The 22,533-nt window shown below is 38.2% G+C and overlaps 1 protein-coding gene across 13 annotated transcripts; it reads right to left on the bottom strand.

The window, feature by feature from the left end:
• Window positions 1–390: 390 nt before the first annotated feature.
• On the bottom strand, window positions 391–21,871 carry ldb1a (LIM domain binding 1a). Of its 13 annotated transcripts, none has more exons than XM_067420707.1 (13): window positions 21,615–21,871; window positions 21,417–21,448; window positions 18,747–18,844; window positions 7,570–7,672; window positions 7,405–7,449; window positions 6,969–7,044; window positions 5,529–5,634; window positions 5,208–5,380; window positions 4,752–4,874; window positions 3,764–3,847; window positions 3,552–3,675; window positions 3,223–3,371; window positions 391–2,685 (listed from the first exon to the last, which is right to left on the bottom strand). In XM_067420707.1, exons 3-13 carry the CDS (start codon window positions 18,772–18,774, stop codon window positions 2,455–2,457), a joined length of 1,242 nt encoding a protein of 413 aa, XP_067276808.1. In that variant the 5' UTR covers window positions 18,775–18,844; window positions 21,417–21,448; window positions 21,615–21,871; the 3' UTR covers window positions 391–2,454. The 13 variants fall into 13 exon arrangements, with proteins under 13 accessions (XP_067276808.1, XP_067276804.1, XP_067276806.1 ...); XM_067420703.1 differs by having other exon boundaries at window positions 18,747–18,847; window positions 21,615–21,870; XM_067420705.1 differs by having other exon boundaries at window positions 18,747–18,847; window positions 21,625–21,743.
• Between the last annotated feature and the right edge of the window lie 662 nt (window positions 21,872–22,533).

Here is a 22,533-nt window from a genome sequence, read left to right as displayed (position 1 = left end):
GCATTGAAGCAGTCATTTCTGCAAAAGGATTCCCGACTAAGTATTGAGTGCATAACTGAACATAATTATTTGAAGGTTGACTTTTTTGTATTAAAAACACTTTTCTTTTATTGGTCGGATGAAATATATATATATTTTTGAGGGTTTTCATGAGCTGTATGCCAAAATCATCAATATTGAAACAATAAAAGACCTGAAATATTTAAGTTGGTGTGCAATGAATCTAAAATATGAGTTTAATTTTTATCATTACATTATGGAAAATAATGAACTTTATCACAATATGCAAATATTTTGAAAAGGACCAGTAGTGACAAACACTTGAGTATTGACTATTAGAGCATTCACTTTTTTCTTATCAGAGATGGTGATAAGGAAGCCAGACATGAAAGCTGTGAAAATGTGTTTTATTGGTACCATACATCAATTGTCAATGGGAGAGACTAGGCAAAAATATATTTGTAAAGCAACCACAAACAAATGGGCTCTGAAAACACAGGAAAGAGCACACCTGCTTTATAGCCGACTTGAGAAATGAACCCAAAACAACACTGGATTTTAGTGACAAATTTGTATGCCATGGAATGGTTACATAGTTTAGTTTCAGACCATTTTTATAAGTCAATGGAAGCCTTACAATGGAGTGCCCTCTGGTGTTTTTAAAACCCAATACAGTGTAACCTCAAAGGGGAATCTAGGAATTAATGATCTGGACTTTTTTTTTTTTTTACATTATCCAAGGTTTATAAGAACTCTTATGGATTCATTCAAGAACTTATATATCATCTTAGGTTAATGAAATAACATAAAAAGTGAAAAAAATGTACAAAGGCAACATCAAATACACAGCAACATGTATCGTCTCGATATATAATGCAATGGCAAAGACTTTAAAAAAATAAATACATTGTACATTGACTTAAAAACTATAATCTACCTTTATAGGTGAAAGGTAGTTGTACCTTTAATGCATCTAGAAATGATTTGAAATGAGAGGTTCGGCTTTACTTTTGACATATGAATGATAAAGGGCGCAGGGGTCCTAAAGAAGAGTAAATAGAATTACACTTATACAGAACTTGGCTACAATCTTAAATATACAATCACAAATACACAAACAAAATGATGAAAAAACTAACTCATAATATAAATGTGTAGATTAAAGGATCTTGCTCCTTGGCCTGTAGCATCAGGGAAGGAGTAGGAAAAAAAAAACAATGGCTGGTATACCAAAATTACGATTTTAGCAATTGGTGTGAATGACTGGGTTTACACAAAGGCATTGATCTTGGTCTGTTCTTTTCAATAGGCTAAAAAATTCCAAGAAACAAAATGTTCATAGCTACGGTCTCACTCTCAGGACAAAATTCGCCACCAGCCGATGTATTAACAGTGTCGGATTTAGATCCTGCGAACATGAGACTATTACACTTGCAATAGCTAATGTCTGACACATGCAGTTCCCAGACATACATGCTATGATCATGTAATCTCATTTTTAAAGACGATTGAAACAGAAACAGAAAGACAGATAGGTGTAAAGTTTAGAGCAAAGTAGCATCTACTTACAATAATATTGATAACAGTAACAATACAAAATTTGTTATTTTACATTGAGATTGACAGCCTTTTCCAGTTAAAGATTATCATTTTTTTGTTTTAATAAGAACAAAATTCATCATAATCATTTTTTTTAAGAAAAATAGATCCAAAATACAGTGACAAGAGTGCAAAGGATATTTAGAGTTTTTGTTTGCTTGCTTATTTATTTTTTTCTCTTTAGAAATAGTTATAAAAAATTAAAAAAGAACAAGAAACCAAACAGAATGCAAACAATTAAAAAAGAAAGAAAGAAAAAAAAAAAACTTCTTTGAGTCTGGCATAATGGTCAGGCAAGCTCTTGGTGACCATTTCGGTATGACCAAACTCAAGAACCTCGATGCTTTACACTTTATTTAGTTTTACTTTAAGGACTTTACGTAGTGGTTCTCAACTCCGGTCCTCAAGCTCCGGAACTGTACAGGTTTTTGTTCCAACCAGGTCCTACAAAACAAATAATTGAGTTTTTAAAAATGGAGTGTTGGGTTTGAATCTGAGGTGCACACAATGGTCATATCACTAAATGGTTAAGATAAAAAAAATATCCTTTCCTGTCAAGTGAGCACAACAGAAACGGCCATGCGTGTCAAAGCACAGCACGCACAGAGAGACCCGAGGTTGGAACAATAACCCACAGCCTGATCGCTAAGCCTGATCGAGACATAGAAACGGATGCTGTTGGAAAACGACTCTCAAAGAAACAAAAGAACCAACAAAACGGCATGTCTGATGGCGACGGAGGATGAAGAGGGCCGATTTCACACGTGAACATTTGAGGACTCGTCAACGCAGAAGACTAGGACCGGGTCGTGTCCTGGAGTGGCTTCTCGAGCCTTTCGCTAGCCCCTAATACTTCTACTGTGATGACTGCGAGGTGGGGTTGTCATTTTTGCTCTCCTGGCTGGAGGGAGCTTTGCTGTTCCAGGGGCTGTTGGTGCCCAGGGCGGGGGAACTGTTGAAACTGTCCTCGTCGTCGATGCCATTGGCCGCATCAAACTGTGTGTTCTCCAGCCGCGTGATGAGCCGCTCATCCTCGTCCCCGAACTCCCCTCCCATCAGAGTGGGCTCTCCCACCACCATCACATCCTGCAGGGGACAGGAAGGGGCGCAAACATTATCCCCGCAACCCGGGGGTGCTCCGTAGGGGGACGCGGTGGCTTTCTACACCACATTGCAACTGCAGAAGGCACTGAGGAACTAGACCTCCACTATCCTGCCCACTACAAGCCCAAATCAGCACGGTGCACCAGCCACAGGAACTTAAACCAGCAGTGCTGTATGTGAAAAAGGCTACGTTCACCATGCTGAACACTATATAGCTCTGCCATGGTGGGCATCCCGGATCCTTGAGTGCTGCACGGGTTTCATTCCACCTCGGGTCTCTAGTGTTGGCTGCGTCTCTGGAGCTCAAAACACCCAACAGTCTGACAAAAAGCACAAAAAACCCACAGACCTGCGGCCCTAAAGGACCAGGGACTGCCCAGCATTGGATCATGTCCACTTGTCTCTATGTTGGGTCTGTCTCCCTAGTATTATGTATAACTTGAATACAAGCATTGGTCCACCCTCCTCCCGCTACCCCTCTCACACAGCTCAAAATGGACATCAAAATGAGATGCTTACAGGTACCTGGCTGGAGAGCGCAAAACTGCTGGCTGGACTTTTCTTTTTACTGTTGCTGTTGTTGTTGTTGCCTCCTCCAGAACTCATTGTGCTGCCACCTGACATTTTCCTTTTCCTTCGTTTGTTTGGAGCTTGTCTCGCAGGCTCGGCTGGAGAAAGAGCAGAAGCCAATATTTGAAACTAGCATGGGATGCCACTGGATGTATAAGTAGTATTAATATATACTTTTTTCAATTCAGCGTTAGTTTTAGTTATTTTAGTACATCAACGTTTATTTTATTTCAAGTAACAAACCCTGGTTGTTTGTTTGACTTCAGATGAAGTCTCACCTGGTGGGGCTACCATCCTCTGCCATTTCTGAAACAGACAGGTTTTGAGGCAGTCTCGTGGGCTGAGACTGTACGTCTTGTGTCTGGACATCAACTCCTGCATGGGCTCCAGGATTACACAAAGCTGTGGAAAAGGACAAATCTGTTAGATGGCAATGGAGAAGCCACTACATTAAATCACATCTTCTGTAGACTGATGGAAATTAACTTACTCGGAGGTAGTTCAGCGTAGAGTTAGATAAGCCACATCTTGTTATGTTTTTTGACAGCTGGTCAAGCATTTGAGGGTCTTGTGCCTGGTGTGGAAGAAGTTGAGCAAATTAACATAAATAGAAGAGTAGTGCAGGTTTTTGTGATGCTTTACCAAAGATGAGCACAAAAAATTATTTAAAAAAAGTATATTAAAACCTTTTTAAACAAAGCATGAAAATGATTTTTTCTTTCTTTTTTTTCTAAGCAAAAAAAAAAAAAAAAATATATATATATATATATATATATATATATATATATATATATATATATATATATATATATATATATATATATATATATATATATATATATATATATATAAAATGAACACAAAAATAAATAAAAGGCACATCTAAAGCTGAAATAATCTACAAATTACTGGATCTGAATTGGTCTGAATTAATGGCAGATATTACACTACAGTAATACTGTGAAATATTATTAAAACGACTGTTTTCTACTTTAATATACTTAAAAGTAATATCACTGACAACAGTGGTCCGGCCAGGATATTGGCATTTAAAAGTTCTTGTTGCAGCCCTCAACTGATGTTGATGTTGGCATGTTATGTTTTGGCCGTAAGCTCCACCCTCCACCTAATCGACCAATCAAGAAGTCAGTGGTGTTTCTGCATCCGGGTTGCCAGCTCTATTCTAGTTACCACAGCTTCAGCGGCAAACATTCCTGCCGGATCCTGCAGCCTATCTGGCAACCTCGAGTCAGGGGGAGGGGAAGAGGGAGACACCGCTCTACAGTAATTTGAAAGTGATTGCAGTTCCAGTTTTGGCCACAATCTTACATACACTTCCTTTAACATTTTTGAACAGTAAATACTTATTGATAAGAAATTTAGGGGTTTAGTACTGTAATATACTCAATATAGTGCAGACTTGCGAGTACTGTAATGAAGGGAATTGAAAACGGCATGAATGATTATCCCAAACTCACATGCATTGCCAGGATGCTTCTTGGCACAACCTCTCTGTGCTGCCTTATGCTGAAGTGCCACGTCTTTATACGCATCATGTCATCGAACATAAATTCCAGGTACAGTCTTCCCTCCACACACACCTGAGGAGATGAAAGTACTTGTGTACTTTAACTGGCAATGTTAGAGGTGGCCCACTTTGATTCAATGGTTATGTTCTTATTGCAGAGCTTATTTAACGGAAGTACTGTTATTTCCATTTAAGATCTCAACAAGAGTTAATTTTCTGTTCTGACACCGCATTCATTTTGAAAAGAAATGAACGGGCAACACATAAAGGCTATTTTTTAGGATTTATTTCAAACAATACATTTTAGAAGTAGTACGTTGTGTAAAGGATATGCATACCAAAGGATACGCTTGGTTAGCGTTTTAGGTTGTAAAACTTTGGCCATAAATGCAGAAAAAAATTATACCTGCGTGAACATGGGTTTGCCGTTCTGAGTAACCATGGTGCACTGATCGCAGTCCAGGGACACAAAGTTATTGTGGAAGGACTCCTTGGGATGTTTCAGCACATAGAAAAGTTCAGTGGCCCCTCCCTCAAAAATACTCCTGAAGTATCGAGGGATTAACGTCCGACCAATAGCTGAAAACAGAAAAGAATTTGGATTCAGTTACAGGAACTATGAAAAACCAGACTATGAATGGGTTTCCTTATGTTTATATCTATATTTGATCATTCAATACAAATTCAAATACAAGCAAATTTAAATCTCTAAAAAACAGTATATTACTATATCTTTTGGGTCCATCTTCCAGACAGAAAGTGATTGTCAACATTGCATCATCTTCGAAAAACTCTGTAGTGAACGCATCCCACCACAAATTGTCACAATCCTGCTGAGAAAGCACAAAAAAAACCTTCTTATTTAAAAAAATAAAATTTAAACAAGCAAAACACAGCAACATGCACATTGCACAGTTTTGCATAATATGTACTATAGCCCTGTTTCCACCAAAATTACCCGGAACAATTTGTACCAGGAACTTTTTTACAGGAACTTTTCTCCCCCCCAGACCTGCAGCTGTCTACGTTTTGACCGCGATAAAGTTCCGAGAAGATTAGGCAAATCAGTCCGGTGATGTAGGACTGCACGCGACTGCTCCTCAAAAGTCAGTGACGGACAGTAATCATTTTTGTGTGTACCGATTGAAAGATTTAGTGGACTGTTTACATGAGACGTTATCTAAACCGATCTGGTGTTTACATGTGATGACCTTCAATCGCAATCCTTTTTATCACATGCAGTTTGTCTGCCGCATAAAAAATGTCAACACTGTTTTCTCCAGCAGCTGGAATGTGTTAACTGTAGCCATAGCAACTCTTAACGGCCACCAGGACTAATACAGTATTATAAGCTATTTATTTGTTGTAAAGTGTAATAATCATCTCAGGAAAAAAAAGTTTATTCTGTCAGGCGCAGAGTTAAAGTAAAAACTTCCTGAGGCAATATACACCGTGTCATTATTCCAACATTATCTTCATAACTCACGAAATAAAAAGTTTACCCCTCAGAAAAATTAACTTTCCTCTCTTGTCAACATGAGTGTGGCGCGTGCTGTCACGTCATGTAAGGGCGCACACTTAAAAGTGATCGGTCAGGTCATTTACTTGGTGAAAATAATAATAATAACGAGTATGGAAGAGATTCAAGCTGTGCTGCTTTTGCTGGTTATGTATAGGTTTAATTAACAACGACAGAAAAGAGCACTAATATGCAGATTCAGCAGCATGCACCATATTCAGAAAGCTTGTAAAGCTAGATTTAAAATGACAATGTATATTATTATCAGCTATTATGGACATTGCACGTGAGATGGCTGAGACGAACGCGGCGCGCGCCATCAGACAGAGAGCAAGACTGATATACTAAACGTAGACCGAACCTCGCAAATGACTTTAAAAAATGCCTGTTGAAATAAAATGCTGCGTGAACTAAACCAATCAGCATGTTCAGCGCCCAAGTCCCACCCTCGAAAGTTTCTGAACTTTGAAAAAGTACTACCTCGCGAGCAGGGCCGTTTGGAGGGGGAAAAATGTACCCGGAACTTCATTTAGACCCTGGTTCCTGCGGTCTAAACACACGAAGTACCACCCAAAGTTCCTGGTTCCTGGGTTAAATTCCTGTGGTGGAAATGGGGCTTATGAGTAATGACCACGTGGTTTCTCTTACCTCCGTCCAATTCTGTAGTCTTTTGTTAAGCTCAAATATTCTGTAGTCTGTTTGATTTCCATACGGCGTGTGCCTCCTGGAACATGGCATGCATTAACATGAGGAAAAAAGTTTCAAATAAATGCTGAACTTTATTCATCAAAGAATCACAATTTCCAGGTTTTCAACATTGAAAATAAACACAATGTTTCTTGATCAGCAAATCAGCATATTGAACATTTTGAACGGTAATGAATGCATGCATAAACAAAGTAGAAAATGTATTATTTATACTTTTCAAGAAAATGGACAAATAATATGCATGAATAGTATTGAGAGACAGTCTGAGAAGGCATTTGATAGTTCATAAAACTTTTATATGTATTTACACCCTGCTGTCTGTCTCCTGAAAACATACTACCATGGACAAGCATATTAACTGTCAATAAGAGCGTACCCTATTCCAGGCTCCATGTAAGAGGGGGGATACATCGGTGTCGGACTGAAATAAAAGCAGCAATACGAAAAGTTTAATAATAATTGACTTTAAATAGAAATTTCTACTGTATAACCAGTTTACTTATATGTACAGATGATAGATGTTAGACAACATAAGTCTCACCCCACATCTCTATCCAGCATTGCGCCTGGGTGAAATGGAGGGAAGGCACTACCGTTGGGAGGCTCCTTTGGGGAGTACAGCTTGAATGACTTGGACGAACAGCCTAAAAAAGTAAACACAAAGACAATGAGAGACAGAGAGAACACAGTCAATTCAAACATAAAAGACTGTACATTTTATATTTAGAGTCCATTTACAGACATGCCTACAAAGACATCCATCATGGTGTATTTAGTCCAGCTGTAGGTAAACAAGAGAGGTCTATTTTTGTCCTTTCCACACCATAAATCTTTTTACATAATGTTATATGAATACAACACTCAATTACTGTTGTTCACTGATTAGCCTTGGAGTTAACTTACATGTTGATCTGCGACTTAAGGAAATTACATCTTTGAATATTACATTATTTCTCTAAAACAATAAATATGATAAATATATTTTAAAGACTTCCATGATAATTCTCCCACAATCTGGTAAGCAAACACCATGTGATCATATGACACTGTGATTATTTCCCTTTAGGTTATACACAGCCCATCCTCCATCTCAATTAAAGGATTTAGTTAAGTCCAGTTAGTCCTGCTATGTAATTCATGACAGCAAGTTAAAAGCAGAAATCTAAAAACAAGCTGAACAAGGACTAATCTAATGCAATGCTCTATTCAAATTACAAAGATTAAATGCAACATTCGTGCAGTACTGTACGTTGCATATTTTAGTCATTATATAATGAAATGAAAACACAATAAAAAATTAAACTGGAATGTAATTACTAGGTTGGATCATGATGACCTCATCACACCTTTTGACTAATGATTTTCCATGACTGATTTTTGGTCACAAAAAGGGATTTTGAATAACATTGTGAACTACGCACAACAAGAAACATTTATATTATTCACTATAAATATAGCCATGCCTTTTTTAGGCCTGGAAAAAACTATTTTACATATCCCCGATAAATCTAGATTTTGCATGAGTTATCTGGAAAAAATAAGGCAAGGTCACAATCGACATACACATCAGCCATTTTTCCTGTCTAGCCTCAGACATTAGATGTACTTTTATTGTGAATTTTAGAATTGTACTCAGTAAATGTCATTTATGTCATTGACATTTACATTTACACACACACACACACACACTGCAAAATATATATATTTTTTACTTAAGTCAAAATTCCTTAAAGTTCTTAACTACATTAAGAAACATTTATTAGACAATTAAAATTATTGTCTTGTTTTGGGGGGGAAATAACTAAATTAAGAGAGTTTTTGCTTAAAATAAGCAAAATAATCTGCCAGTGGGGTTAAGTAAAATAATCTTGTTTTAAGATTATTTTGTTTACCCTACTGGCAGATTAGTTTGCTTATTTTAAGCAAAAACTCTTAATTTTAGGTATGTTTTTTCCCACAATACAAGACAATTACGTCAGCTTGTCTAGTAAATACTTCTTGTTTTAAGAAATTTTAGATGTTTGGACTAGAAACAAGACAAAAATACTAAGTAAGAAAAGCCTTTTTTTTTGCAGTGCAGTTTAACTGACGCTTCACACTCAATTTACCAAAAATAGCCTTTTTGTAATGCGAGCTACAAAACAAAGTAATAGTTCATTTTAATCTTAAATATATTGCAATTAAAGAACTCTTGATATTGCACATGATCAAATACTGCATTTTTGTATATTCACAGATTAATAATTACCACTTCTCCCCTGTTGTTGGTGAACATTTTGTGCTAAGCTACTATTAAGGTGTAAGTTAACGTTAGCCATAACTTAACGTTACTTATAATACATTTCACAACAAAGTGCATTGAACTACTATTACACGATTCTGCTCTTAATTCAAACATTTAACGCTGGTGTATCTGTAGCAACTTGTTCCAAGCAAGTCTCGGTAATTGTCTACATAAAAGACAAACTTGATAGCCTAGCTTAGCCAGGCCTGGCTCGGAGTCCGAACACAGGCGAGGCCCTGCACAGGTTAGCCGATTATCCGAAGAGTAAACAGCATCACCATGGCGACGCAAATTCAAAGCATTTATTTCCTCGATTTAAAACTAAACGTTGCTGTGCATTTACTTTACACGGAAGCCCAAGCACACCTGCAGGAATCCAAGCAGGAATTCGACGCACTCTCTCCCCGGTGCTCCCTGATAATCCCGGTCTGTCGGTCGCTGTTTTTAAAGCGAGGTGAGCTGAAACATCAGCCCCTTCAAACCATCGTGGTGTGCAAAAAAGCAGGTACAAAATGCAGTTGCAGCGCTGGTAGTCGTAGACTGTTTTGAACAAGAACCGGACTCACGGGGTAACGAGGAAAAGTGCCCGTGCAACCCTTTGTTCTTGATCATGAACAATGGTACAGGCCCTTCTTTCTCTCCGTGCAACCCCCCTCAACACTCCCTGCTCTGGTGGAGCATCAACCCCTTGCATTCCCATCCCATCAAACCCACCCCTCCCCCAGACACACGCTAATACTGCCTGCATTTACTACAGTAGCCCACACGTCAAACGCCTACGTACTGTAAATGTTGTCAAAAAGACAAACAAGACTAAAGACTGAAACACTAGTTGACTAAACTTTTCAAATACGCACCGTGACTTATTCGACAGCAGATATACTGTGTTTAAACCACCTACGCATCTTCTGCAGACCCCGTCAGTTTATCACTTAAATAATTTGCCAACAATTGTTATGAAAAAGATTAGCCTACACAACAACAACAAAATCTGATTCTATATTTGTTTGTAGGCTATGACCCATCTTAATTGCATGGATAATGTAACAACTGAAATCATTTGGATGTTTCAACAACATGCAAACCTGTGAACCTACAACCTGTGACAATACAACCCAGAATTACTACAATAAGGTATAAATATGGTGAAAAAATACCCATAAGCCAAACATTTATTATATTAACTAACAGATGTGTAGAAAACAAAACTAACAGAGGTTTTTAGATGTGTGTAACCCTGTTGTGTTTTCTTTAAAGACACAATCCGATGGTTATTAAGACTTATACCTTGGACTATTTTCAATTATTTAGTTTTTAGGAGTTATAAGAAGCAAACGATTATGATTATTTTTTATCACAACAGTATAGGCTATAACAGAGTGAGCAATAAGTTATGACAACATATGTTTTTACATTGTTCTAATTCATCAAAATGTTATATAAGGTTCTCATTTTTAAAGTCAGTTTAACATAAGTTGAAATAACAAACATCCAGGTTGATTGTGCTGAATTTCAGGCTGCAACTTTTTTTACAGGCCTTGCAAAAGATGTAAAATCTTGGCTGGTAACTGGCTGAAAGGCTGCTGGCTCACTCATGAAAATCCAGTTCCATATCAAACAGTTCCACAATTCAAAATTAAAGGCATTAAGTTTGTAATGGAAACAACCTCTGCAGCAAGGGATCTCCAGGAGAACAACATTACCTCATGCAAAGGGACTGTCCCTGTTATTTGGCACAATTCTATGGCAATTTCACGAAATCAAATGCTGTGTAAAAAGGCAATAAAATATGCAAATTCTATCATGCTGAACTTTTGCCTTGTGATATCAGTGCTTTAATCATATTTTTACAGCGAAAGTTCAGCTGTTTGTAATAAGGAGATGACATACTGATAAAGACTGTAAGAGACACTTGCAAACAATCAATAAGTGCATTACACACTAAATCAATCACAAAGTTTTGTTATGTTTTTGTCCTGTTTATTATCAAAAATGTGTGAAACAACAAAGAATATATTTTTAAAGAATATTGAATGCATGTATTTTATGTATTTATGTATTATATAATGTATTTTATGTTCCACAAATAAAAGCATGTCATACAGTTTTGGAATGACATATGAGTGACTGATGATGACAAAAAAAGACAATTTTGGGGTTAACTGTCTCTTTGGCTGTGGGTCAAATCAGCATTCAATGAAATCAAATTGTGGGTCACACGTAGGCACTTGTGATGGTTCAGACCCATCCTCCAGTTCCTCAGGTAGAACAACATCGCCCCCTAGTGACATGAACGCGCATAACCCCTAAACCTTCTGAATTCACAGGACTGCAGCACAAATTTAGCAAAGGAGCAATGAGCCAACTTCACAATAAGACAGAAGATGCTCATATAAATTAGAGTGTGTAATCAGGATGACAGGTACCTCAACATGGGTATATTTTAAAGTCTGAAGACTTATGGATCTAATAAGCTGCTTGGTTAAATGGCACATCCAGACAGGAAAACGATAGTAGCTAAACTTCCACTGGGGGCTCTTGCTGAATTAATTTATGAGCTTTATGAACATCCTTCATATGCAGCGGTGAAGCTGTTCTCATTTCAACTCCTCTGGTTTAAAAGAAGGATGGCCTCGGTGGAGAAAACTCCATCCTTTACCGCCATGGCTGACAAAATCTCTCTCCCTGATGAGGCCTCTGCTTTCCTCACGGTGCTCCAGGGGCTCTTTGTTATGCCACTGCCTCATCTCTCCCAAACACAAGCACAGGGAGGGCCATGTGCCTCACGCTCACCCGGGCTGCTCACAGCTACACGGCTGGCAGAGCGCGATAATGCTCTGGCGACAGACGACATATGTGAGGGCCATACTAACTACTGTGGGGACTGACTGCAGTACAAATCATATCTAATGTCTGTCCTCCACTCAGAGGAATGTGCAGGAAAGAAATCTCATGATGTGCTGTTCACAAAAGATAGTCTGCACATTTGAATTTTTAATGAAATCCGTGTAATCAATCCTCAAATCCCGATTAAACATTTATATTATAGCTCATGTGTGAATATTTTGTTTGGAATTCCCACGGTCCTGGAAATTTGGACATTTTCTGGAATTTCAAAAGTGTGATTGGAAATTAATTAAGTTTTTCTATAGTCAATTTAAATAATTTATATTCTGAAGTGTTGCACTTTTTTGTGAGATCTCACAGGTCTGAATTGTTATACAGTCATTACAAACTGGGAAAATCATGGAAAAGGTAAAAGTATGTATAACTTATAAAAAAAGTAACTTATACAACTTAATAATACATTTAAATATACTCATTTTTTTCTTCCTGTAATTTTAGAGATGTTTTTGATAACATTTTTTTAAAATAAACATTTAAAAATATATCACAATACTTAATCATAAAGCAGTGATTCTTAAAATGTTATTTAAAGAGACTTCTTTTTAAAAACATTTAAAATGATCAACCCCAAACTTTTGAATAAAATGGGTTTAGTAGTTTTATTTTTGTGAAAAAGTCTCTAAAACCAAGGCTTTATTTTATTAATAATACAATTAAAACGGTATTATTGTGAAATATTATTACAATTTTAAATAACTTTTAATATAATGTAAAATTGTATTGTATTCTATTTTAAAATGTAATTTATTTCTGTGATGGCAACGCTGAATTTTCAGCTCCCTACTCCAGTCTTCAGTGTCATATGATCCTTCAGAAATTATTATAATATGCTGATTTAATGCTCAAGAAATATTTCTTATTATTATCAATGTTGAAATCAGTTGTGTTTTAGGGTTATTTGATGAATGGAAAGTTCAAAAGAACAGCATTAATTTGAAATAGTAATCTTTTGTAACATTATAAATGTCTATAATGTCTTTTTTTATTCATTTAATTCATCCTTGCTGAAGAAAAGTACAGCTTTCTTTTTAAAAACAAAACAATAAAATCTTTCTGACCCCAAACATTACTCCCCTTTACTAAAGCAAAGTTCACCCTTTAAAAGCTTGCCTCTGTTTCTACAGATGATGATGATGATGCTCTGATGACACAGCAGGGATCAAACTGCCTCTTCAGGCCTAAAGCTCCCGCTCTACAAGTGATTCCCTTCTTTTCATCACAAACCATCATTACCACCTAAAAGTCTTACAGACATTTGATTGCCAGAGACATATGCAAAGCTAAGTGGACGCACTGGTGGATTAAATTGACTGACTTTTTTTTCTCGCAAACATCTCTTTAAGCCGTTAAATCACTTGGAAACATGCGTTGCACTGCTGTGAGAGGAAATAAGATGAGGGCTTTGAAATACTCCACGCTTAAATTCTGTGAATATTCTGCTGCTGCACTGCAGTGGTTGCTGGTTAAAGATGTGGGCAAAACACTTAACCCTAGGTCGCTCCATGGGGACTGAACATGTAATAAATATACTGTAAGTCACTTTGGATATGAAAGTGTCTGATAAATGACTAATAAGTAACTGTGGTGTTTGTTGACTTTCTTGGCAAACGCTCTATGCTATCAAACACCATTGTCAGACATCAAAAAGCAGCGGGAGAAATACTTGATGAGAATGCAGAGAAAAATCAATGAGCAGTAAAACACTGAGGAAAACACATTTGCTGTCACTGGGAATAAATCAGTTCAGGCACTTTAGATGTTCCCTATAAAACACACTTCAGGTAGAGAGAGTGTGAGGGGTCAGACTTCCCCTTGGCAACAGCAGCCGCAGGGATGGGTCATGGGAGTTTATTGAGGTCTCAGGAGCCACTGAGTTTGAAATCAGAAGCAAACAGCTGATCCGTCACTCTATGAGATACACATGCCTTTGCTTACTTTTCCTTTTATTGCTGTTTTTTTCTTCTTCTTACATTTATTTTATGATTTGGGTTAAACTAAGCACTGGCCTTAGCTTATACTATATTTCAATAAGTCTGGCCGCAACACCAATAGGTGGCGACAAGTGACTGACGGTAGTTAATCACGATTCAATCAATGACCAAACTACTGAATTCGGAAGCCTAATCGCATAATAAGCCTTATACTCTGAATATATATTATAATATAAGTAGATGATAGAGGTAGTAAGAGTAGTAGACTACGCTTTTCTGAATTCAGCTCAAGCGTTTTTATGAGCGAGTCATTGATTCATTCACTCAACCGATTCGCTCACAAGCATTGATTCATTCAGGAAGGAAACGCCGTTACTGTGTTGCTGGCTTCCTTTGGATGGCTATTTTCAATAGCAGAGCAAAAACAGACAAACCAACTGGTAATATTGTGCCTAAAATGTAAGTTACTCAATATTAACTCCTTGTTCATTGAACTAGCAGCCGACATAATAACAGAAATATCACATTTCAGTTGTGATTAGCTGCTAATTTAGATACTGTGTATCTAACGAATGTATAGGCTACTTTGCGAGAACAAGATAATTATTTTCATCTTTAATAACAGACTTTTCCTTTTTACGGTGAAAACACAAGAAGCCTACAAACTATTTTTGAAAGTAGCACATGACAAGTTATGTATTTTAGAAATAAAGCTGTCAATAGAATTACATTATTGTGAATTCTTTAGACAGCAGAATGAAACAATGTCAAATTCTGTGAATGTGGTTTAACTTTTTTATTTTATTTATTTTATATATTAATATCTATTAATTTGTCAAATAAATAAATACATTTCTTTTCATATGTTCTGCAGAATCCACAGGACCCTTTTGCGGCCAGTTGTCCCCAGAAGAAAGTAACAGAACAGCACTCATCATAAAGCAGAACATTTTAAGGTAAGCTATAATTCATTTCCAAAGCACAAAGTGTGAATCACATGCCAAAGTTTAATACGAATAGAGGTACAAATATAAGCAATAGCAAAAGCAATGCTTATCCTACCAAGAAGCACCACTAATAAATCTTCATTCAGTCGGTAAAATCATGTGCCCTTTTTGTTCTGACAGCGCATTGATTCTTACAGTGGCAGACTTGTGCAGCTGGCAAATGCCAGCTCTCATCTAATATTTCCTCACCATCATTGACACGTGACATAACGAGTTCTAACATCCCAGTCTAATGCTGACAAGTTGAGGGGAGCTGATTTTCTGCACAGGAAGCCATTTTGTTCTAGCTCCGTGTAATGAGACAGATCTGTGAGCCACGGGCTGAGGAGGGGGGAGATGTTGCACACGCGCACACAAACACTCACTAAACACACCGTGCACAGGCATTGCAAGTCCAGCAGAGAGATGGTAAATCAGCGCAGCTTCTCTTAACTTGACAGGCACACCCTAACCCTTTTGCCGTTGTGCAACTCGAAACAGGCTCGCTTTGTGACTATTTTAGCTTTGCTTCAAGTAATTTCCTTCTAATCAAGGGGCCATGTGACTTTTTTGCATGAGGTAACAGGGCACATGCTGATATCGAGTACTTGTGGGTGAGAGGTAGAGAGTCGAGTGGCAGAGAGCAGCTGGATGGAGCTTAGTATCATGTAAATAGCTCACTTTTAAAAGCGTCGGAATGGGTTGTTATCTAGCTCAAACAAAGCTATAAAAGAGGCCATTAAAAGCATGCAATCCGTGCTCAGCGATATATCCGCAAATCCAGACAGGAAGATCACGGCAGCCCACTGTACGTGCAGCCCACACGAGCATAGGAATGTAAACAAACCAGACTTCAAACGAAACCTGTGTCGAGGGGAGGGACGTGCGCTGTAAGCACAGATTGCATCATGTTTCTGACAGAAGTGAACATCACAAGCAGGTTTTTATGGTGCTCCTCTGCCTTTTATGAAATGGCACAGTGGGACCTCACACAAAAGCGAGAAAGAGCCGTCTCTCGTGCTCCAAGCCTCCGTTTCAGTCTCGCCCCGTCTCGTTCTTTATTCTCTTCGCCCTCTTTCCCGCCTCCCTCTTCACAAAAAAGGAAAGCAATCAGACAGGACACATGTCTGTGGAAATTTCCATGACTACACTCGTAAAAATGTACCCTTGTGACTTGATTTTAAACAAATGTTATGTGCCAAATTTTGGCTTGTTTATCAATGGGGTTGCCAGAGAGGCTTTTGTGGTTGGCTCTTGCGCTGAGATAAAAATCTGATTTGAGAGCGTCTGAAGAAACTGCTTGCCTTGTGTTTATGGCACGAAACAATCCCCACACCGGTCCAAACTTGCCTTGATGCCATTCACCCTGTTTTTAATCTTTATCACAGTGAAGGAGAGGAAAGGCATTATGTTCCTTGTAATTGTGATTATCTTTCCATGATGCCACAGATATCAAGAACATGAAGTTTGGTACTTGGAAACTCCTATAGACTGAACATATGGACTCTATTAAAAACGTATTTAAGTGATCCAAAGACTATAACTTGTGAGAGAGAAAGACTGGGTCAGAAACAAGGGTGCCTTGTGTCTAATGGTGTAAATGTGTCCTCTCTATTTAAGTGACGGCGCACACTGGGCTCCACAGCAAAGTCAACATATGGTACATCACTGCTTCCAGCATGCTTGACCACACTCCGACAAGCTGCGCACATTCATTCACAGGTAACCTTTGGACTTAAGATGCTAAGATGCAAAAGAACGAGGAAAGAAGCTTTATATCATAACTGTGTCACTCTTCACTGTTTTACACTAAGTGTATGGTCAAATTTCGCTAGTCTCATAAGGTTTCATGTTGCCAATGTTTGGACCACACAGTTCCATTGAATCTGGTTTAGAAATTACCCTATGAGGATACTTGCTGTTAGAACACCAGCATAGAGCCATGTCTCCAAGGGCATCACTTGATTCTCTGCCAAGGCTAGTGCTGCTAACATTTTTATGAAGATTCGAGTGTGAAACTAGCAACACCAAAGTCGATTTGAACTCACCAATGCATACTTTAAATGCAATTATGTTGCTTTGGATTAAAGTATGTAAATATTAATATTTTAAATATAAATACTGTAGATGCATAAATGACAGTATAAAAATATAAGATTTTAAATTCCAATTCGAATCCGTGTAGTGTGTAATTCGAAATTCCAATTCGAATCTGTGTAGTGTATATATATATATATATATATATATATATATATATATATATATATATATATATATATATATATATATATTTGAGTATATTCTGTAAAATATCTTGTTATGCTGCCCCCCGCTTATGGAACTCCCTTCCTCTTGATGTTCACAATAGTGATTGTTTATTGACTTTTAAAACGCGTCTTAAGACATATCTTTTTATACAGGCTTTTTTATAATGTGTTTTATTGAGTCTTGACTGCACTTTTTCTGTATATGCGGAGTGTTCTTTGTGTGTGTGTTTGTTTTGTGTAGTGATCTGTATTTTTATTGTGAGGTGACCTTGGGTGTTATGAAAGGCGCCATCAATTAAAATGCATTATTGTTATTATTATTGTTATTATTATTATTATTATTAATATAAAATATAGAATTTTATACAAATAAATATATATCCATGAATTTACTGTACACATATACTGTATATATATATATATATATATATAAATAAATATAAAATATATTATAAATATAAGTAATAATACTAGAAAATAAATATACGTTTTCATTTAAATTATATAAAACAAGACTGATTTGTATATAAAAAAAACTGTGATTTATGCCTGTGACTAATTGTGCATTTCCTATTACATAAATTAGTTAAGACAGATGTCTCTATTCAACAGTCTCAAAGTAAGAACCTCTGCCAAAAATTCAGTGCCTCTGATTTCAAACTTATTCTACATGTAAATATTTTTTGCAATGCAGATCAATAAATTTGTGTAGAATGTTTTTTTTTCCTTTAACGAAACAATCCTTTAAAGAATTAATATATTGCTCCCTGCCATCGGCACAAATGACAAACCAACGGCTAAAATGTTTTCAGAACATGATGCATGAAGGAAAAACAAAGAGAATATGTTTTTCATAACCGTCAGATGGTTAAACTGCCACAATGTCCTGCTCAATCAAAAGCCTTTACTTGTTTCTCTATGCAAAGCACTTTAAGATGCGAGCGAAGGCTGACGTCATATGAGAAAGGAAAGCACCCCGCACAACTATACACACCAGTCAGGGAGACAATTCAAGTCACAGCAATGTCCAGGAAGTCTCTGCTCTGAGATCGCATACACATTTCTTGCACAAACTAATGCATGCACGATAAAATACACTAATTAACTTCTAAAACAAATGTCTGCGTACAGGAATGCTGATTTATCTTTTTTTTTTTAAACCATAAAAATATAGATACAGTGCAGAATGCAACATATGACCTAAGTGGCTCAACATTATTGGGGCATGAAAGATGTAAAATCTTCTAGGTACAGTCGTCTCCTTCATTCCCAAAAACCCCATGTTGTTTCACAACTCCTGCCTAAAGCCGTCCATGCAGAAGATGTGGAATTAGAGCTCTTACCTGGGCAAGCACAACCTCCAACAGACATCTTCTCACATGTTTGGCACTGCTCTTAATGAAATGGTGTTGTTCAGTCCACGCACTGTTAGCATGGGCTTCTTCTGAGAAAGAGAAACAGGCAGAAAGGGGTGGGGAGTCAGTAGGAGGAGGGCGCAAAAAATCAAAATGTAGAAACAAGAGCTCAGTGAGAAACAGGAAGTAGGAATTACACTCCTGCTCGACACTGCGCCTAGGTTCATTAATATGCAAATTGCAATACTTGTGGGAGGGAGAAAATATGAGTGCGAGAGACAGAGAGAGTGTGTGTGTCTGTGTGTGTGTGTTTGACACAGGAGAGGATCAGAGAGGGAGGGAGAGGGGAAGCGAGAGCCAACATTGTCAAAGTGACCTGTGAGGCACATTTTAGAGCACACTGCCCATGTGATGCTGTTCTTTTTTTCTCTCTGTGTATTGCCTATTTTTGCCTTGTGCTGCTAACGGAGATAAACAGAGGCAGCCAGAGCCCAGAGGCACGGAGTCATTACCGCCTAGTGGAGCTACGACACACAGCATAAACACACACATGCACACGTTCAGCCTGCCCTCCTGATGCTCCCTGGGGTCTGCTGCACAGCTCACCCCTGCCGGAGTGAAACGCACGCGCGCACTCTATATGCTGCATGACTGATCTCCCTTCTCCCCCGTACAGCTGTCCTTCCCCTCTCTGCATGTTCTGTACATTGCTGTAACCTATGCTTTTTTATGCATTATTCTCTCTTTGATACCTTCACAAAAAAGTACTGTGGGGTATGCAAATATATATTGGTATCATATCAGTTATCAGCCAAAAAACATTTGCCAAAATAATGTATCTGTATCAGTCAATATTGGATATTTAGTGGTTCATGCTCCTTTCCCCTATTTTTCAATGTAAATACTTTTGCCGTCATCCAACAGATGTTAATATTTGTATAATAAATAATATGCATTTTTGGTTATGTAATACAATATATGTAAATATAAATTCGAAAATATATAGGTAACATTAGTATAGTAAATATTATTATAACACACTAATATTATAATATGCACAATAAGCATTTAAAACATTTGAAGTTTTTAGTGTTTTTTATTTATTTAGAGTAAAAAATATGGATGGATGGATGGATGGATGGATGGATGGATGGATGGATGGATGGATAGATAGATAGATAGATAGATAGATAGATAGATAGATAGATAGATAGATAGATAGATAGATAGATAGATAGATAGATAGATAGATAGATAGATAGATAGATAGATAGATAGATAGATGCCACTTCTAAGAACACCATGGCAATTCAAATGTCCATACATATTAATACCTTTTTCTGTAAGCATAGTAGCTGCAATTTACAAATCAACAATGATTTTGATAATAGTTACCATATTCATAATGCATGGTATCTACTATCAAGTTACTTTTAGATTAGTATGGTATTTCTATGGTACATGTAAAAAAAGAAAAGAAAAGAAAAGAAAAAAGAAAAGAGAAATACCTTGTTTTATACATGTAGCAACTGTCATTTATTTATTTATTCAGACAAGAAAACGGTTCAGTTAATGGCTACAAACAGTTTAGATTAAAAAATTCACAACGTACCTGAGGTATCGGGGCATTGAAGAAACAGCCCAGGGAGTGTGCTAAGGTGTCTAATTTCTTCAAGGAGCTGGTGTTTAAAACTGACAGAGCACTCACAGTAAACACTATAATTTAGAAGTTGTTCACTTTGAAATTAAAAAAAAGCTTAGCAATTGTCTTTGTCTCTAAGTGCACACTCACATCTTCAACCCTCCTTGTTTTAGAGACTCATTGGCTTTTTCATAGTCCCAAAGGACAGACAGAGGTCTCTGTCCACATGGCACCCACTCTGTGTCAGCCCCGCGATCGACCCGACGCCTCCCCCGCTTTGCCCTGCTTCTCCCTTCTCAAAGCCCTTCCCTCCAGTGGGCTGTGCTTCTAACTACCGAATCTCACACACCACTGGTCCTTTACGTCCCCTGTCAAAGCCGCCTGACAACTCCAAAGGGGGTGGGGTGGGGGTGGGAGGGGGTACTCAGAAACCTCTTGATTTCACAGACTCTCATCCAGCGTATCTAGGGAACAGTGCTCTGCTTTCATCGCACTGCTGTTATTACATGTCACCTGTCACTCAAAATCAATACGCTGACACTGAGACAACACTCTCCATCCGACACAGGCACAAACGACCAGCCAATCAGATTTAAAAGCAGATGTATTCTGCCAGACCCCGCAATTATTTATCCTAAAACACCTCTGATGAACTCGTTTGATTTACTTTCCTCAGTCGAGAGGAGCCGCGGTCCAAAATGCAGTGAGCAAAGAACAAAGAGAGCCACTCCATGGAGAATAATTTCACATTGAGGGGTTTCCTTGCGCCGCTGTAGGAAATGGCTTTTTGTTTTCAGAGCCCCAGATTGGCTTTGAAGCGCTGAGCCTCGGGAGATGCTCTTCACCACAGACTGCACAATCAGGTCTCCCTCCCTCCCCTTCGTCCTCAGTCACACACTCTCACACTCCAACTCGCGGCTCTGCTGAAAACAAAGATGATCCCTCCTCTGTCTTTCCTCTGACACCACCATTGTTGAAGCCTAGATGTTTACCTGCGTGCGCTGACACTCACTCACCTTCCCTTGCAGTTACGGCGGCGTTCCTGGTGCTGTCGAGAAACAAACAGAGAGGAAGGATCTATAATCAACTCCTGATCCAATCAAGTGCATGAAAAGAATAACAACAAAAAAAACAAGTCGATTTATCACCACTCGAGGCCAAAAAAACCAAATGCATCTAATCAAGTTAACAATGTTCCACGTTGTTTGCCTTACCACAATTTACCTCCTTAGGGTCGGGGCTCTTTGTGATAGTCGAAGCTCGGTGTATTGATGATCTGGAGCTGGGTCAATTAGCCCTAAAAAGCATGGACAGAGAGAGAGAGAGAGAGAGAGAGAGAGAGAGAGAGAGAGAGAGAGAGAGAGAGAGAGAGAGAGAGAGAGAGAGAGAGAGAGAGAGAGAGAGAGAGAGAGAGAGAGAGAGAGAGAGAGAGAGAGAGAGAGAAAACGTAGAGGAGAGCAAAAGGAGGAGGCGGGAGAGAGCGCACTGATCCACTGGAATAAATATGACGCAGAGCCAGAGCAACTTCTCCAGCCCGCTGTACCCAGCGAGGGCACTGTCACCATGGCAACGGCAGAGCAGTGATAGCTCGCCGGGGCACACAAGGCACGGCATTATTCTGTCTCTCACTCACTGGAAATACACAGTTCCACTCAGGCGGCGAGCACGTAGGCAGGCGGACGGGCGCCTCGTGTTCAATTAACTCTACTCGTTCTGGGCCCCGGGAGCCCAGCCACCTGTGACCTGCGACGAGGAAGGACGTTGCTTAATGCAAAGATTATCTGAGAACACAGCAAATGGGTGATAAATCAGCATTTGGAGCAAAAGAGTTTGCCTAATTATGTTGATTGTTGAATGGGAAGAGTTTATGTGGCATTGTCAAATGAGAAATGTTTATTAGCTTGCTGGTTTAAGTTGATTTTAGCTGGATGCCAGCTGGTCTCCTGGCCTGATCAGCTGAAAGTAATCTGATTTCAGATATCGGATTGGATGGAATCTTGAAAATGGGTTGTTTTAAAAGAAAAAAGGGATGGTATTGGTCTTCTTAGCTGGTTTAAAATAACCCCAACCTTTTAACTCATTTAGCTAGGTGGTCTCCCCACAAGACCAGATGAAATGTCCACAAAACACCTC

This window comes from Pseudorasbora parva, chromosome 17 (assembly GCF_024679245.1).
Source record: "Pseudorasbora parva isolate DD20220531a chromosome 17, ASM2467924v1, whole genome shotgun sequence".
Classification (NCBI taxonomy): domain Eukaryota; kingdom Metazoa; phylum Chordata; class Actinopteri; order Cypriniformes; family Gobionidae; genus Pseudorasbora; species Pseudorasbora parva.
The sequence above is the reverse complement of the archived record's forward strand: the minus strand, read 5'-3'. Positions and strand labels throughout refer to the sequence as shown.

What these genes read in the sequence shown, in the direction of transcription:
- ldb1a (XM_067420698.1), bottom strand. Translation starts at nt 9,924, where the DNA reads ATGATCAAGAACAAAGGGTTGCACGGGCACTTTTCCTCGTTACCCC. An exon ending in GAAGCATCCTGGCAATGCAT is followed by an intron (nt 3,848 to 4,751) that starts GTGAGTTTGGGA and finishes CTTCCACACCAG; the next exon opens with GCACAAGACCCTCAAATGCT. An exon ending in CGCTCTCCAGCCAGGTACCT is followed by an intron (nt 2,686 to 3,222) that starts GTAAGCATCTCA and finishes TGTCCCCTGCAG; the next exon opens with GATGTGATGGTGGTGGGAGA.